Genomic DNA, 17,571 nt, shown 5'->3' on the forward strand with positions numbered 1-17,571 from the left:
GTGCCAAAAAAAGAGCTCTCGCTTGCCCAGAAACCACCCTCCCACGCCTTTCAGCTTTTCAAAATTCAAACCGAAACAAGCAAATTAATTCTCTTGAAAAGTGCCAGAAGGCAACGAATCCCCTTAAATATTCCTAATACACTGGGAAAAAAGAAAACGTTCATCCTCCTGACCATTTAATGCTACCCTCCCTTAACCTGGCAGCCTGTGCCACCGGGACGGGGGACAAGGGCACGCACCGGAGCTCCACGAAGCCGCCGACCAGCGCCAGGGAGATGAAGTCCTTGCCGCGGCTCTGCCCGTTGTAGAGCAGCAGCCCGCTGAGCTCCACGGTCCTGAACTCGACGGCGATGCGCACGGTGTGGTACGCCTTCATCGTCTTGAAGGCCAGGTAGGACTTGCCGCCGAAGCTGGGGATGAAGTACCGGATCGCTGCCGGGGGCGGGGAGGAAGGAAAAGGGGAAGAAGCAGAGGATGAAAATGAGGATGGAGAGGGGATAAAGTCTCCCAGACACTGGGACTGGTGGTCCCCAACACCTCTTGTGATGGCAAATCCCCAGAAAGATCACACCCAGGCTTCATGGGACTGCCTCCCCCATATTTCAGTGGTGTCCTCCCGCCAGCTCCAAGCACCCGGCACCCTGCTGGACATCCCCGTGCTCCACACCGCTGCTCCTTGCGGCTCCCCTTCCCTGCTCCCCAACCACTTCTATCTGCCCGCCCAGGACCCCACGTGGCAGGTTTATGCTCAGTGCCCCGGGATTTTATTTATTGCAGCTGAGATTTTCGCAGGGATCTGGAAGGACGAGCCCTGTTAAAATTAACAGGACCGGCACGGAGCTCACCATCCCCGTGCTCAGGGCACTGCAATGGCACAGCCAGAGAGAAATTGCTCCTGGCACCTTCTCCCCTTAAAACCTTGCCTCTTACAGCTCGCACAGCCTGCTTTGGGTAGGGGTAAAGCTGGTTTAAGCACCAGCACTCATTACGGGCTGGGTTTGATGGTGCCCCAGGTCTCTCCATGCCCAAGCAGCCAGCGCAGGCTGGAGCAGCATCCCTGCACCAGCCCCAAAATACTTGGGGAGATTGTGCCAGAAAACAGGCAACCATACAGCTGCACTTTCCCGGCTGTAGCCTCTCTGCATCCTTGGAGCCCAAATTCTGGAACAAAAAGCCCTAAGAGAATCCCTCCCCTGCTTTTTTAGGGGGGACTTCGCTGTCCCCACTTCAGTCCCTCGCCATCCCACGGCCACGCACCCGCTGCTGACGCCCCGAAGGCTGCTCTGCCAGAGGAAAAAAAAAAAAAAAAAAAGATGCTGTTGCCCGTTTCTCCTACTTTTCACCTACGTTTCTCGCAGACGGCCCCCCCTTTGCCCGCCGGGCAGCTGCAGGTGAACTCCTGCCCGTCGTCCTCGCAGGTGCCCCCGTGCAGGCAGGGGTGGGAGTCGCAGGGGCGCGGCGGCTTCTTGGTGCCGGGGGTCTTGCGGCGGGGGGCGGCGGGCAGCGTGGAGCTGGGTCTCCTGGTGCTCAGGGGGCCGGGCAGCTTGGTGCTGGCTCGAGCCGCGGCGTCCTGGCGCAAGCCGTGGGCCGTGGTGGCCGCGGAGGCCGTGGTGTACCTGCGGGTGGTGGCCGGGGCCATGGTGGTGGCCGTGGTGGTGGTGACGGTGGTGGTGAAGAGCCTGGGGATCCAGTCTGGAAGGCAGCAAAGAGCAGGGAGGGGTTGGGGCTTTGCAAGATGCTCCGGAGGGGGGAAAGGAGGTCGGGTTTGGGGTGAGGAGGCAGAGGGGAGGCTGGCTGGAGGCTCTGCCGGCCGTGGTGTGCACCAAAGGAGGGGAGCCCCCGTCCTCTGCCCTCCAGAACCCGCAGCGAGGCTGGGTTCTGCCCGGGCGGTGGGGGGTGGGGGTCCCCACTGTGCCCAACTTGAGGGCTGGGGCTCACCGAAATCCATGAATTTGATGTGCTCCTGCTGGGGCCTCTTCACCAGGATGGTTTTCTTCTTGGAAGCTCGGATCTGCTTCAGCAGGGCCGCCTGGACGTCCGCTGCCGTGTAGGAAGTGGCTGCTCACAGCCAGGAGGAGAAAAGAGGAGGACAAACATGAGGATGCGGAGCCCACCCAGCAGCTTTCCCTTCCCGACCTCCCCGCGATGTGCCTGAACCGTTTCTTGCCCTAAAAAACTGCTTCCAGCCTTCCAGGCACAGCTCCTCCCAGCGCCTCTTGGTTTTGCTGGACAAAAGGCACACCCCTGGCTAATTTTTATGGGGCTTTTTGGTGCTCAGGTTAGTTTCTGGCACTGGGAGTGATGCCCCGTCCCCAGGCTGATGGGGAATCATTGCCGGGAAGGGTCCTACCTGGGTCAAAGTGGGACTCCACGATGACACGGACAGCGCTGCTCTGCCCCAGGTCCCGCACACGGATGCTCTTGAAATCCTTCTTGATGTCGGAGCTGCGGAACAGCTCATCCAGCTGACGGAGGCGAGGGGAGGGAGGAGAGACAAACTGATCAATGGGGAGACCCAGGTCATGGGCTTGGGTTCCTTCAGCAAAAGATTTGGGGTCTCAGCAAGTCTTCTTGGCCTCAGCCCAGCTGGGGTCGCATTAAAACCGTTGCGAGAAGGATTTGGGATGGTCTCTATTCATTACGGCCTGGAGTCAAAGGTTAGCACAGGACCAGGACGCAGCACGGGGAAAGTGAGCTGCACCCCACAGGGGAGATGTGGGCAGAGACACCTTGCAGTTCGTGCAGGGATTTTCTGTTGCGTGGCATCTGAGCCTTCCTGAGCTCTCCCAAAGCTGGGTAAACCTGCTTAGATGCTTTGGAAAATCCCATCGGGCGCCCTGCTGCATCTTTAAGCACCCGCCTGCTAAAAGGCTCCACTCTCCGAGGCTGCAGGGTTTGTCCGAAGGCACGCGGTGACAGTGACAGCAGGTCACAGCACCCAGCAGGACAGGGCTTCAGCACCCCTGCCGGCAATGCTGCCAGCCCTGCGTGGCACCGGCACCCGTCGCAGCTGGAGGCCACCCCTTCCTTCCCCTGGCCTCGGAGGGGAAAGGGGATGAACCGGGGAACGAAGCCTTTTGTGCGCGGGTTTGGGTCCTCGGATAAAAGGCACCATTGTGTTGGGAAATATTGATTTTGTGACAGAGAACTGAACGAACCATATGGCACATCTGCCTATATGGCTGTGCTGGGGGCTTGCCAGCTTCCAGCGCAGCACGGAAGCAGCTCTAAAAATGTAAATCTCCTCGCAGAGATGCTTATTATTTACTGAACCACGCTGCAAGCTACACCATGATGTTGTTACCCCTGCCAGGGCTTCCTCGGCGTGCCCAGACACACACAGAGCTCCGAGCCCCCTGCTCCAGGAGCTGGAGACGCGGGGGACTGCTCTATAAAGGTGGGAGACTGGATTTTTTTTTTTTATCCCAAGCTGCGTAGCTGAACCAGAAGGGCAAAGGGACGTGGGACGTGGTTTTGTCTACAGGCTTTTCGTGGAGTTACAGAAGCTTTGGAAAATCCAGGGTGTTAGGCAGAACCTCTTTTTGGACAGCCCCCCCACCGAGATCAAGTTGAAAAAGGAGCAGTTCGGACCCAGCACGTGATGAAGGATGCAACCCACCAACACGGCACGTGGTAGAGCCTATAATGCACGTAGGCTAATAATAAAATTCCCCGAGGGTACCTGCTGGGCACGACCGGGCTGTGTACCAGCTCCTTACACTCTAAGCGCCCACCCCACGAAAGCGCACACCCTGGAGAGGAGCCGTGCTCGCCCCCAACCTCTGCAGGCTAAATTCTTTTAAAAAAAAAAAAAAAGAACATGGGGTGGTGCTCCTCCAAGGAGCCTTCTGCAAACAGGTTTCTGTGCTCTTGTGTGATGGAAAGCAACGAAGAGGTCACTGAGCACGGAAAGGAGAAGCTGAGGAGCAGTTTTTGTGCTCGGGACAGCAGCGGGTGATGCTGGCACACCCAGGGCGCAGTGCCTGGCCCCTGCCTTCGTGGGGTGGCTGCCCCGAATTGCGGGGCCCTCTTTTCTCTTGCCAAGCCCAGAAAGGCCCTCGGCAGCCTTCTGACCCCGCGCCGAGGACTCACCGCGCTCTCGATGCTCCTGGCCGTCTCCCCGAAGAGCTCCGACTTGGGGTCAGCCATCTCGGGGGTGTAGAAGAGCTCCTGGCCTTCCACCTCCTCCAAGATGAGCACTCCTTGGAAGACTTTGGTAGCTAAGGGGAGGGAGGGCAGACAAGACAAAGCCCTTTAGTCGGCTCGCGGGGAGGGGGCAGGCGTGGGGCTGAGAGCCGCGAGGAGCGTTTCGAGTCCCTGGGGGGGGGCGGGGGGCACGGGGCACGGGGGATGGCAGTGTGCGGGTAGTGCCAGTGTCGGGGTTAGTCTGGATGGGTCTGGGAGAGCGCCATGGAGGATTAGTATCAGAGGGTGCTGGAGCGGATGGCAAAGACCAGGCTGGAGATGGCAGCTTTTACCATACGGTTTCCTCTGAGCTCCGGCCCGGAGAGAGCAGCAGCCCCCCTGCACCGGCTGAGTAACAAGAGAAAGACGTTAGCCAGAGCAGCACACAGGTCAACGCGGCAGGATCGGACGCGCGCATGCAACGCGGGGCGAAACGCGGGCTCTGGGCCGGGAGAGGCGCGGGGAGACCCCGCCAGCAGGCTGTGGCCAGCCTGGAGAAACCTCAAAACCTCCCCGAGGTGTGGGTGCCTTCCTGGGAAGCTGTCGGAGCTGCCTCAAGGAGATCCCTGCTGGGGGGGGGGTAAGTGGATAAAGAGTTTCAGAGGTCCTTTTGCGGGGTCCAAAGGAAAAGGGGATGCCCAAGGGTATAGGGCCGGTTAGGAGGACCTCAAAGAGGAGACACCTGGGAAATTGCCCCAATGCAGCATTTTTAGGGCAAATGCATGAACATGGGGGCCAATACTCTGGATGAGCACAGGTGTCTCTGCGTCTCCTTGCCATGGACACCGTGGAACAGCAGCGCACACCCCTGGGGAGCCCAGCGCCAGTCACCAGCACCCCAGCGGCTCTCCCTCCTGTCCTGGCACTGGGCTGGTCCTGCTAAGCCCAGCTCCCTCTGCAGCCCTCACACCAGGTAAAACGGGAATCCAACCAATTCCCTCATCCCCCTGCGCGCCAGGAACGCGCAGAAGCCTGGGCGAGAAAAAAAAAAAAAAACCTGGTGAAAGTTTGAAGGCTGTGATATTCGAGGGAAAAAGTGTTCATGTAAATGAAGAAAACCACCGAGTGCACACGTGGCTGGCCGCTGGGGACCGTGGCAGGGAACGCAACGCCTGCTGGCCACCACGGCTCCAGCACATCCACGTGGACAACCCCGCCGGCACCAGCTCGGGACCTGGAAGAGCTCAGCCTGACTCAAAGCCCCGCAAAGGGCGCCCAGCCCCGAGGACCGACTCACCCGGACAGTTGCTCCCCTCTGCGTCGGCGGCGGCCGTCTTGCCGTCGGAGCAGCACCCGAGCGGGGCGTTGTAGCACGTTGCCCTCTCGATGGCTGGCGTGGGGGTTACCTGGCTTTCTTCCACCTCCTCTTCCCCTGCAGGGCACAAAGGAGAACCTTAAGGACCTCAAATCTGTTAAACCACGGGGATGCTGAGCTCCTGAGCCCCGAAGTGCCCGCTCACCAGCGGAGCCGGCCCCGCTGGCCTCCTGGTCTCCGCTGGTGCCCATCTCTTGGTCCCCGCTGCCCTCGGCGCTGCCCGATTCCACGTAGGCAGGCTGGGTGGTGGCCAGGACCACCGGAGAAGTGGCCAGAGGGCGGACGGTGGTCTTCGCCACCCCGTGGGTCATCCAGGGCGTGGTGGCCGGCCTGGCCGTGGTGATGCGCCTCGTCGTAGGGTGAGCTCTTGGGGTGGGCTTGGCTTCTTCCGTCAGCGGGGGGCTGCTGGCCAGCTCGGTGGGCTCTGGAGCCCGGGTGCTCAGCTGCAGCGGCGGAGGAAGGATGAGTTTGTCCAAGGGGACGGTGGGCAGCGGCGTGGGAGGCGCCGAGTGGCTCGTGTGGGTGATGGACTCTGCGAGGAGCAGCGAGAGAACGAGGTGAGGAAGGGCAGGTTTGGGAAATGCTGTCCGTGATGCTGGGATGCACAGTGCAAAGCACGGGCAGTGCAGGAGGAGGCAGCCCCGGGGCTGGGAGCAGCCTCAGGGCACGGAGGTGGCCCTGTCCCGGCGCTGGGGACAGCAGGCACTCACCGTGGCACTGCCCCGCATGCTTCACCGTGATGAGCTGCCCCTGCCGGCACGCGATGGTCTGCAGCTGGCACTGGTCCCCGTAGGTGACACCATCGGAGCCACACACCTAGCAGGGCAACGGAGCAAGGCGTGAGCTGCGTCTGTTCTCTGCTAAACCCTGGGCAAAATAAACCTGTCCCCGAATTCCCTGGAGCAGAGCAGCTCAGAGGTGCCACCGACGCCTGATGCTGGGGATGCCCACGACTGGCACGTCCCCAAACCACGCGGCGAGGACAGTGCCTGCTCCTGGTGGGCAGGGGGAGACCTCGAAGTCCCGGGCCTGGCACCACCAACCCTGCCACGCGTCCCTGCGCCCGCAGCCCAGCTGAGCCCCTCGGCGATGCCCCCAACCTTGGTCATGTTGGCCTCGGAGCAGAGCGGGGACGGGCACTCGCAGTGCGCAAAGCCGTTCACCTCCACGCAGGAGGCGCCGAACTCGCAGCTCATTTCCTCGCAGGATTTGGGGGCCGATGGGTCTGGGGTAGGGAGAGGAGGAGGAAAAGACGATAAAAAGTGTGTGCCAATCTTAAAACAAGCCAATAATCAAAGCCAAGAGGCTATGCTGGATCCAACCCCCTCTCTCCTCCCAGGGACTCAGCAGAGCAGCACTTCTGTCCCCACGTGTCCCTCTGGCCCGTGGCTCCCGCACCTTTCTCGCAGCCGGTCATGCCCAGCTTGCTGCCGTTGGGGCACTGGTTGCACTTCATGCCGGTGATTCCCGTCTTGCAGGAGCACAGCCCCGTCATCTGCTCGCAGTCGTCGCGCACCGAGCCCACCGGGTCGCAGTTACAGGCTGGGCGGGGAGGGGAAAAAGAAAAGGTTGTTCTGGTGGGGCTGGGGGGCTGGCAGCAGTCAATCCTCCAAAAAATGAGGAGAAGGATGCGGGGACGACCAAGACGCCGGCTGCTACCCTGTGCTCCCTGACCCAGAGGCTCGGATTTAAAGCCTCCAGGTAAGAGCGAACGAGGTACGCGCTCGGGGAGCCGTTTCAGCAGTGCAGGTACAAAGCAGCCTGCTTGTTTCTAGCTTTAGCTTTCTGGCATCGATCACCTACTGAATCCTGGCGTGCCGGTGCTCCTGGGGCCGGGGAGGAAGCCAGGAGCTTGCCTGGAGCACTGAGCATCCTCCCTACCCTACAGCGGCACCGTGTCCATCACCCAGCTCCCCGCGATTTCAGCAAGAAATGGGCAAAACCACGGTCCCTGCGGAGAGTTTCTTTGCAGAAACAGCCAGCTCCACAGCACCAGCATTAGGGTTCCCAGTTTTAAATGGCACAATGACCCCACAGCGCCCAGAGCCTTGCCAACAGCAGGAGACCCAGGACAAGGTGTGCCGGCACTCACGCGTGCAGCCGCTCTTGCTGTCGGTGACGATGCCGCGGAAATTCCAGAAGCCGGGCTCGCAGCGGTCGCACTTGAGGCCCCCCACGCCTGGCTTGCAGGAGCACTGCCCCGTGGCGGGGTCGCAGGCCCCCCCGTAGGAGCCGTAAGGGTTGCACTGGCAGGTGCCTGCGAGCAAAAGAGAGGGCGTGAGGATAAATCCCGGCCAAGGACGGGAGCCACCGCGGGGAGCACGGAGCCACCCGCGCTGCTGAAAGCCTCCTCCTGCTCCAGCTGCAAGGGGCAGGACCTCCAGGGAGGGACCCGCTTGCTTTGCTCTCATCTACGGCTCCTCTCGCTTCGACATCAAAGGGAGAGGAAGCTCTTAGGGGTTTATTATTAATTCATTAATTGGGAACTCGGTGGAGGGAAGCGATCCGAAGATGGACGGAGAGGCGCCGCCTTAATCCCCAGGGAGAGGCGGAAAGGGGGCACGGGACAGAGCTGGAGAGCAACACAGGTGGGACAGAAACCAGCGGGATCCCGTATGGGTGGAACGGGAGGTGGGAAGCTGTCCCCATGGGTGGAAGGGCAGGGGACAGGACGTCCAGGGACGCACAGGAGCATCACTATGAGCCACCAGGGCGATGCCGAAGGCGAGACGCTCCGTCTCCTTCCCGACCTGCTCCCTCTGTCTGGGCTGGCCCCAGGAAGAGACAGCGGCTGAACGCTGCTGCTTTTTAAATTATCTGGTACATTAAGCAGCGCTACATCCTCATCGGGCAGGCATTAGCCAGGCCCAGGCATGGCTTGAGTCACGTCTCCGCGGGGCGATGGGTTTCCCTGACAGGCGGTCGCAGCCTCAGCTGTTAACAGCTTGCTAATGCCTCTCAAAACCTCCTTCTGCTCAAGCCTTCTGCTCAAGCCCTGCCTCCGGTAATTATTTAATAAATATTAATGAAACATTTGCCAGCTCAGCTCCCTGCACGGTGTCACCAAGTAGCTACAGGTCCCGGGGTGAAGGTCCGCGGGGGAACCTAAGGGCACTGCCCCAGCTCAGGCTGCAGCACGCGGAGCCCAGCATCGCTCTTGTTGCTCAGCCCGAGCTGCAAGCGATGGGATGAAGGCACAAAAGGGCACGGCCTGGCCCCTGGGGCACCTTCTGCCGCGTCCAGCACGGGCTCGGCACCAGGCAAGTCCTCAGCAACCTTCCTGAATTACAGGGGGCTTAGACCTGGAAGGTCACTGCTAGGAGATGGCGAAGGGTGCGCGCGCACACCTCCATGCGCACATGCTGCCTGTGGAGCTGGGGACAAACGGAGGCTTTTTGAGCCTTTGGAAGTCCCTCGCTAGCTGAGGAACGGGGAGGGCCAACCTTTCTTCATTTTGCCTGGGATGGGACCCCAGGGACCCCCTCCCTGTGATCCCTCCTGCTTTCCATCCACCTTTGAGGGCCCCCTGTGCCCCAAAACTGACCATCACTTACTCGGGCACCCCGCTGCGCCCACGCCGAGCGCCAAGGTGGTGTTGTCCGGGCAGCACCCGTAGATGGTCTGGCTGCAGTGCACCACCAGGAGAGGCGGCGGGGTGGTGGCCAGGGCTGCGGAGGAAAGCAGAGAGGCACGCGGGTTATTTTGGCTGCCTCCGGGCAGCGCAGCCAGCGCACGCATCGAGCAGCCGGCAGCATCCCTGCAAAGCCACGGGGTCCTCGCGGGGATGCTGGGGAAGGGGTGATGGGAGGTCCTGGCTTTGGCCAGGGGAAGGACAGGGCACAAAACAGGGACACCAGGGCACCGCTGCGGGGTCTCACCACGGCAGGCTCCTTGGCTGGTGACGTAGAGGTCCTGGCGCTTTTCGCACCGCGTCTTCTTCAGCTCGCACTCGTTGGCGTAGGTCACGCCGTCAGAGCCACAGACCTGCCAGGACAGAGCGGGGAGCTGCTCAGGGCAGGTTCCCCGTCCATAGGATCCCCTCTCCTGCCCCAGGAAGCACATGGAGAAGCCACCAGGCTGGAGAAACCCAGCCCAGAAGTGCCTGGCGTGCTCACCGGGCTGCGCGGCACCGCCAGGCAGGTGAAGTCGCACACGCAGCGGTCGTCCTCCGCGTCCTCGTCCCACCAGCCTCCGTACTGCCGGCACCGCTCCTGCTCGCACTCGCTCCCGTCGCCGGAGCCCGAGCCCCCCGAGCCGCACTCTGGAGCGGAAGAAATTTGGGGTGAGAGGGGGTCCCGGCCACCAGGGCAGGGCTGGGGGGAAAAAGACATCCCCTCAAAGCCCCCTCCATCCCCATCACGGCAGGTTTAACCTCCTCAAAGGCACAGAATTACAGAAGAGGTCAGTTTGGAAGGGACCTTTGGAGATCATCTCGTTCCCTCAGCTCAGTGGGGAGACTGCTGCCGCCACCGCAAACACGCAGGGCAGAGGGAGGGATGGGGTCTGGGCTGGCTCCGACGGCCAGTCAGGCACAAATTCCTGGCTCGGCAGACAAACAACATAAAAACCCTGTCCCTGGCCTGGCTGCCTCTCTGAAAGATGCTCAGAGCTCCAGCAGCAAGAATAGAGATGTTGCTGATTTCAAAGGCTTCTTTAATTAAAAGGAGAAAAAAAGAAAAAAAAAAAAAAGGAGGGGGGAAAAAAAGTGAAGTGAAAAAGCAAAAAAGGAAAACCTGCCCCTTTTTATTGAGCGATCAAAGGCTGGGAGCTGGCATTACACAGAGAATTATTTAAGATCTTCTCCCAGGGGGACATCAACCTGCAGCTCCCGAAGGAGGGCCGTGATCAAACACCGTGCTCTGCCTCGCCGTCTCCCCGAGCCCTGCCGTGCTCTGAGGGCTTTTTTCCAGCGCAACGAGCTGGGGAAGCTCAGCTGGCCGGGCTGGCACGTCCCAGCAGCCAGGTTTAGGAGAGGTTTAAGCTCTCAGCCAGCATTAACCCCCACGGGGGGCTCGGGAGGTCCTGAGCACCAGCAAAGCAAGTCGGAGGGCTCCCAGCTTCCTTCCAGAGGGTGCCGGTGTGCTTTTCCCAAAGCACCCAGGGATGGGTAAAGGATGGGGCTGAAGGAGCGGGATCACGGCTAGCAATGGGGGATGCCACAGCAGATCTCCTACCCAGCTCTGCCCTGCTTTTTTTTTGGGAAGGACTCGGAAAAAGCAGCCTGGGGGTGGATTTTCCCCAGCTGCCCAAACCCAGCTGGGAAGGTCCCAGTGGAGGAATGGATTTGGGACCATCAGGGAGCACAAATCATCCCCCGAAGGGGGGTGACGAGCATTGCAGAATGACCTCGAGCACCCCGCAGGAGGGTCCCCACGCGGAGCAACCCCGCGCAGAGCCAGCAGCCCAGCGCCCTGCCACCCAAAATGCTGCCGCTCCTCCAAAATAAACCCAGGAGAGCACGAAATTAAAGCAGCCACACATCTCCGTGCCGACGAGGCGGCATCGCCCCGGGGCGGGGCGGCAACCTACCGTCCTCGCACGGCCCCATCCTGGCCACCTCGATGCTCTGCTGGCGCTGGCAGGCGGCCGCCCGCAGCTCGCAGCGGTTGCCGTAGGTGAGCCCGTCGGTGCCGCACACCTGGCCCAGGGGCTGCCCCTCGCAGCGGGGGCACACGCACTGGCCCCCCGCGCACGTGCTGCCGAAGGAGCACACCGTGCTGCCGCAGGACTCTGTGGGGACACGGGTGAGAAATCCCAGTTAATTCCCCGCTGCGGGTCAGGCTCCGCCAGTCTCCTCTCCGGGATTTGGAGAGGGTCTGCGCGCTCAGCCCCGCAGCGCCAGGCTGGGCGGGTTTCATGGGGCTCCGAGCGCTGCTTTCAGCGAAGTGTCGCGTTGTTCTAATGAAGAAGCGAGGCAAGGCTTTTAATTCATTAAGAAATTAGCACAGGCGGCTCCCCGGGATGGGGAGTAGGGAGGGAACACGCAGGCAGAGAGGAATTAACCCCCGGGGATGGAGGGAAGGGAAAGCTGCCGGAATCTGTGCCACCAAACAGCCCCTTGGTGCTTCCCATTTTGGTTTCCCATATTAATGTGTTTTTAGCCCAATTTCCTCGCTCGGCTCAGACAAAGCAGAAAGCCACCCGTCCCCAACCCGGGGTGTCTCTGGTGCCTCCCCACAGGGCCACAAACACCCCGGGGAGCCTCGGGTGGCCATGCCCAGGCACCCCGGGCGGGCAGGGAAGGGGGGGGTCTGACCATCCTCTCCCCAAAACACCACCGAAAGGAGCGAGAAGAGGGACGAAGGGGACCTTGCCAGACTCACTGCAGTCGCCTTGGGCGGCCACCAAGATGTTCTTCTGCTGCGTGCACGCCCGGACGTGGAGCTCGCACTCGCTGCCGTAGGTGTTGCCGTCCGTGCCGCAGACGGGCTGCGAGGAGGGCACGCACTCCGTGGGGCACACGCACCTCCCCGTCTCCGCCTCGCAGATGGCCCCGAACTGGCACTTGCCACAGCGGTCTGCACGGGCGAGGAGGAAAAAAAAAAAAAAAAAAAAAAAAGCAGGTTAGAGCAGCGGGGAGGGCATCGCTCTCCGATGAAGCTCCGAGCTGAAATAAAATCCCCGCTGCAGCCCCCTCGCCTGCGCAGGTCCTCGCTGGGCCAGGAGGTGAGGCTGGGGGAGGCGGGGGGGGGGGGAACTGCTGGTAAAAGCCGTCAGGGCCAGGAGTAACCGTGATGAAATATCCCCGGCGCTGGAAGCTGTTACGGCTAAATAGGAGGCGGGAGAGGGCGCGGGGCCGAGCGCAATTAGGGGATTGATAAATCAGCGGCGGCTGCGGGGTGCGGGGCGCAGCCCCTGGGCTCCCAGGGGGCAGGGGAGGCAGGACTCGAACATGGGAAGGCAGCAGGGTGGGAGGTTTGGCTGCAAGCCCCGAAGCCAATTTGCTTCCCAAAACGGGGAGCAGGTGCTCCCCAGGGGCACCGCTGCCTCCCCGCCCAGCACCCTGGGGCGGCCGCGCGCCCGCCCGCCCTGCGGGACCTCCCTGCACTCCTGGGGACGTGACACAAAGGTGACACCACCGCCTGCTACACCCACGGGGGGAAATCCAGAGGCTGGTTTCACGCAGGGAAGGGAACAGCCCCAGCCCAGGACCAGGCTGGGCTCCAAAATCCACCGCAGGCTCCCCGTGTGCAGGTCCGAGATCCTGCAGATTGTTTTTGTTGTTTTTTTTTTTCTCATTTTCCTTTCACCCAGCAGGAAGGGGAAATGACTTGAAGGCACCAAGGCAGCGCCACGGCTGTGCCACACCGAGCTGCAGGCACAAAGACAGGGCTCCCGCCCCCCGCCCTGCAGATTGAGGGCAAAACAGCAGTATTTTGACAAAAGTGCAGGAGCCCAGCCCTGCCCGCGCACCCCGGCAGATTGCGCGATGGGCTGAGCGCTGTGCCTGTGTGCAAACGCTTTCTGCCTGGCAAAGCTGCGCTGGCACGAGCAGAGAGCTTGCAGATGGAAGAGCTGCACGTGGGGCTCGATTGCACACGCAAGGAGAGCTCTTGCTACGAAAGAGGACGGATCCTGCACCCTCCGGGGGCGAGCTCACTGCACCCCAAACCGTCCAGCAGCATCGTCCGGGGGCGAGGACGCACACCGACGCCACTCTCCCCTCCTTTCCCCGTGCACAGCAGCACCCAAAGCACAAATGCACCCAAGCAGCCCCACCGGGAGCACCGAGAGGCTGGCTCCTTACCGCAGGGCCCCTTGTGCTTCACCCTGATCTCCCTCCTGAGGACGCAGGCCATGGAGTCGAGCTCGCAGGGGTTGCCGTAGGTGCGGTTGTCGCTGCCGCAGACGGGGTCGTAGCGGCCCTGGCACACCTGCTGGCACTCACACACGGGCTCCTGGTTCTTCACCACGCACGTGGCCCCGAAGGTGCACTCCACGCTCACGCAGGGGCTGGGGGTGCCCAGGTCTGCAGAGGGGACAGGAGAGACGGGGCGCCGGGATCAGACCGCTGCGTGCCGAGCATCCCCGGGCACGGTGCACGGCGAGGCATGCCAGCATCTCCAGCACCCCCCTGCCTCCCCAAAATGCCGTGGCAATCGCACAGAGATCCTGGCCTCGCGGCAGCCCCCGCTCCACCCGTGCCCCCCCCGCATGCCCGGCTCAGCATCCCCCCCCCATGCTCGGCGGAGGTTTGGGGTAGGAAGCAGGCACGAGGTCTTCTCCCCGCGCACCCGGCTGCTCTCCTCCGTCCCACGCCCCTTGAGGAGGGAGCCAGGCTCTGATCAGCCCCACAGATTTTTTATGGCTTTCTGAGCCCCCCCCCCCGATGTTGGGGTCTCCCTGGCATCGGGAGGCATCGTTCTGCGGGGGGGGGGGGGGGGGGGGTGGGCAGCACAGGCTGCGGGCTCCCCTTTGCCAGCAGCCAGCACCCCTCGCCCCGCGCAGCCGGGGAGGTTTGGAGACGGTGCCAGGGCTGAGCCGGCGCTGCTTGGGGACCCTTTCCCGGCACCCAAGAGAAAATCCCCGAGGACATGGGGCGAGGAAAGGACGTGGACTGAACGAGGACACAGCGAGAGGAAGGATGTGGGGACAGACAGGGGTGAGATGGATGCAGGCACAGACGCAGCGCGGCCCCCGTGGCGAGGAGCAGCGGGGCAGGCAGGGGGCGGGGGGCCAGGCAGAGCCCCCCCAGCTGCCGGCAGGGCCCGGGGGTGCTGGTTTTCCTCCCCTGCTGGGCACAAGGGGATGCAGCTGCAGGGCAGGACCAAGGTTTGAGCCCTCTGGAGCTTGGCTGCGTGCTGTCAGCCAGCGAGAAACCAGCCCGGAACGGGGGCACCAGTCAGTCCCAATTTGGGATCTTGAATTTTTTCTCTTTGGGCTGTCCCTGCCAAGTCAGAGCTCAGAGCAAAGGAGCAGGGGGATGATTCGGGCATGGGGTCACTGCTTGGACCCTGCCTTTCCACCTGTCCTCAATTTCCCTGCGGGGAATTACGGGGTTTACGAGCTGTGATGCTGCTCACGTCTCCTGCTTGTGGTCCATTTAAAAGCAAAACAAAGCACCCGTACCGTAGGCACAGCCCCCAAACACCCAAGAGGCAGCGTGCTTGTATGGAGAAAGAGCCCAAAAGCACAGCGCCCGTTCCACACCCAAGGGCACGATCCCATAGCTGCTGGCGAGCTTTGCAGAGCCCTAACCAAGCCCCCGTAGCTGGGGACCCCGAGCCCTCCTGCAAGCCTGGGGCTGGGAAGAGGTAAGCAGCTCCAAAGCTGTGCACGACCCCTGGCATCACACCCAACGGGCTCCATCGCCAGCTTTGTGGGGCCGTAACGGGGTTTTCCTGGGGAAGAACCACACGTGAGCGCAGCCAGCTCCTCGGTGCTGCCAAAAAGGGGCCCGCGGTGCTTTGCTGGGTGCTGGGGGGCCGCAGCCCCTGCGCCGGGGCCACCCCGGTGAGCGCAAATCACTGCGGGGAGCAAGGGGACGAGCGCAGGAAGGAGCAGGAGGGAAAAGGGGGGCAAAAGGAGAGGGAAACTCAACCAGGAGCAGTCCAGAGGGATGGATCGGCCAGAGCGGGGCTTGCAGAGGAGGGGGGGTCTTGCCAAACCCACTCTCATTTGCCCCTAAGGGTCAAGGCACAGCCAGCAGCAGCCGAGACCCCGCTGGGTGTCTCCGTCCCGGTGAGAGGTGTGCGGGGCATGGGGATGGGGGCGAAACCGGGGGAACCTCTCCGTCCCAGGGGCTCTTAAGCAAAACTGGAGAGGAAGGGAGCAGCGGGGAGAGGCCAGGGCTGCCACTGGCTACGGAGAAGGGGAGAAAGCCGACCTCCTAGCAGAGATGTCCGGGTAGGGAGCAGAAGGGTGCTGCGAGGACACAGTTCCTTCCTCCAAACAGGCAACGCTGTAAAACACAAGACACAGACGAAAGAGGAAAGAGAGAGAGCGGAGGGGAAAGAGAGCAAAAAGAGGCAGGGAGGAAAAGACAGATGCAACTCCAGACACCTTCCCTCCACCTCCTGTCCACACCGGCCTCGTCCCAGCCCTCCTTCCTCAGCTGCCCCGTCAGGGGGTGAAAGCAGGGAAGGATCCAAAGCAGGGTCTGGGCTGTTGTGCTTGGCTTTGCCTCTTTGCCTTGCTGCTGGAAAAGACAACGGCTGGGCTTAAGAGTTGATGAGGTGTGTGGGAGAGATTCAAACATTGCTGCCGTTTGAATGGTCTGCGCTTCAATTCCCTCTGGCAGCCCCCTGTGGCCTCCAAAAAGGGAGCTGTGGACACCTGGGCTGGGTTCACCTCTGTGGGTGCTGGATGCAGGCAGAGCTGGCAGCATCCTCAGCCTGCCCTGCTCGCTGGGTTTCCTCGAGTCCTGCCCTGCCCTGGCATCCCAAGGACCCTGAATCCCAAGGAGCCTGCATCCCAAGGACCCCGAAGCCCAAGGACCCTGCATCCCGAGGACAAAGGGCTCCCACCCCACCAGCACACAGCTGCTGCCAGATGTGTGCACCTGGGAGGAGGGATTAAATAACTGAGAATACGATTGAGAGGGGAAAAAACGGATGCGCAGGGACCGCATCCCGCTGTCTGCTGGCCTCACTCCACGGACGTGGCGCAAAGGATGCCAGCCGGGGAGCAGGGCAACTCCCAGCAATCCCCCCTCTGCTTTTCCTCGAAATATGGGGTGCCTTACAAGCCCAGCTGAACACAACAGCTCCTCCAACGCTGGCCGTGGGCACCTCGCACCCTGCTTTGTCCCCATCCTCCTCCTCCTCCCACACCAGGGACACGGGGAGGCAGAAAAGCGCCCTTGCTGCCCTCCTCGTACAAAGGACCCGGGGACCTGACTCAGAAGCATCCGAAAGCCAGAAACATGCTGAGATGGGTGGTTAAAAATAACAGTCGTCATTACATTGAGTGGGATTTTGGGAGCCTGACAAGCAATTCTCCAGCAGCTGGGCCTGGCAGGATTAAAACCTAGCGCGGGAGCGCAAAGCCAGCAGAACAGACCCAAAACACCGGGCGGAATTTCCAAGTGCTTCAGGAGGTTTGAAGCGCCTGATCCCTCATAAAACATCAGCTTAGAACGACGTCCTGAACCTCCGGTAAAATCAAAGCCAGGCTGAAACGACCGGTCCTTCGAACTCATGCAAACCAACCCGGTGTTCGACCTTCTTCATTTTTCCATGCAAAAATTTTAAAATCGGATGTTCCCAACATCCTAGGGCCCTGAAACCCCCTCCTATAAGACATGTTTCCATTGGAAAGGTCAAAAGCTTCTCCCAGAGATGTGACAGAGCCACGCTGAGACCTCCGGAGAGCGGGAGCGCTGGGGCCGGATCCTGCAGGAGAGGACCTGGAGCCGAGAGAGGTGGGCATGGAGGGGAAGCATGGCAGGAGCTCGGGGTCTGGCACTACCCTGGGGGGGAGGAATGAGCGGGGTGGGCTGCACGGGACACGCCCGGTGATGGGGCCGTGGGTGGTGGAGGTGGTGGATGAGAGGAGCTGGTGGACATCGCTCGGGTGCTCCCGCGCTAGCGAGCACAGCGGAGAGAGACAGAGCAAGGAGGAACACAGAAACACACACAGACACGGGACACTTGGCTGCTGGAAGGCAAAAAGAGCACGAGGAGCCGATAACTGGGGGCTGGCCGGCCGTAAAACCGAGGGCATCGCTCCGAGGTGGGCACCCAGCCACACCACTCACCTGCTGCGTCCCAGCACCAGCCCCGGGACGGGGCTGCTGGGACGGGAACGAGAGGTGCGGGCGGGCGGCCCGGCGGCACCGGTGCTTACCACAGGGTCCGCTGTGCTTGACGGGGATGGCAGCCTTCTGCTGGCACTCGGCTTTCTGGCGCTCGCACTCGTTGCCGTAGGTGCGGCCGTCGCGGGCGCAGAGCGGCCGGTAGGCGCCGTCGCAGGAGAGGCGCTCGCAGGAGCAGCGGGCGGTGCCGCGGCGGTTCAGGCAGACCCCGTTGAACTTGCACTCGTCCTTGCATTTGTCTGCAAGAAGGGAATTCGGCTGCAGGGCTCGCCTCGAGGATGGAGAGCACGGGGAGAGGACGAAGGACGAGTGCTCC

General features: G+C 61.9%; 1 protein-coding gene across 1 annotated transcript in view; it reads right to left on the reverse strand.

The window, feature by feature from the left end:
• Window positions 1–17,571, reverse strand: part of AGRN (agrin) — a 78,422-nt gene that overhangs the window by 9,714 nt on the left and 51,137 nt on the right. The window contains exons 8-25 of the mRNA XM_050714879.1: window positions 17,288–17,494; window positions 13,248–13,469; window positions 11,824–12,018; window positions 11,030–11,230; window positions 9,616–9,761; window positions 9,379–9,484; window positions 9,055–9,168; window positions 7,593–7,757; window positions 6,899–7,042; window positions 6,601–6,725; window positions 6,211–6,316; window positions 5,646–6,032; window positions 5,423–5,557; window positions 4,093–4,220; window positions 2,351–2,465; window positions 1,939–2,058; window positions 1,348–1,692; window positions 240–432 (exon numbers count right to left, since the gene is read on the reverse strand). Coding sequence (XP_050570836.1) covers window positions 240–432; window positions 1,348–1,692; window positions 1,939–2,058; window positions 2,351–2,465; window positions 4,093–4,220; window positions 5,423–5,557; window positions 5,646–6,032; window positions 6,211–6,316; window positions 6,601–6,725; window positions 6,899–7,042; window positions 7,593–7,757; window positions 9,055–9,168; window positions 9,379–9,484; window positions 9,616–9,761; window positions 11,030–11,230; window positions 11,824–12,018; window positions 13,248–13,469; window positions 17,288–17,494 — 3,154 coding nt within the window. The remainder of the gene's footprint in view (window positions 1–239; window positions 433–1,347; window positions 1,693–1,938; window positions 2,059–2,350; window positions 2,466–4,092; window positions 4,221–5,422; window positions 5,558–5,645; window positions 6,033–6,210; window positions 6,317–6,600; window positions 6,726–6,898; window positions 7,043–7,592; window positions 7,758–9,054; window positions 9,169–9,378; window positions 9,485–9,615; window positions 9,762–11,029; window positions 11,231–11,823; window positions 12,019–13,247; window positions 13,470–17,287; window positions 17,495–17,571) is intronic.

Source organism: Cygnus atratus, chromosome 21 (genome assembly GCF_013377495.2).
Source record: "Cygnus atratus isolate AKBS03 ecotype Queensland, Australia chromosome 21, CAtr_DNAZoo_HiC_assembly, whole genome shotgun sequence".
Classification (NCBI taxonomy): Eukaryota; Metazoa; Chordata; class Aves; order Anseriformes; family Anatidae; genus Cygnus; species Cygnus atratus.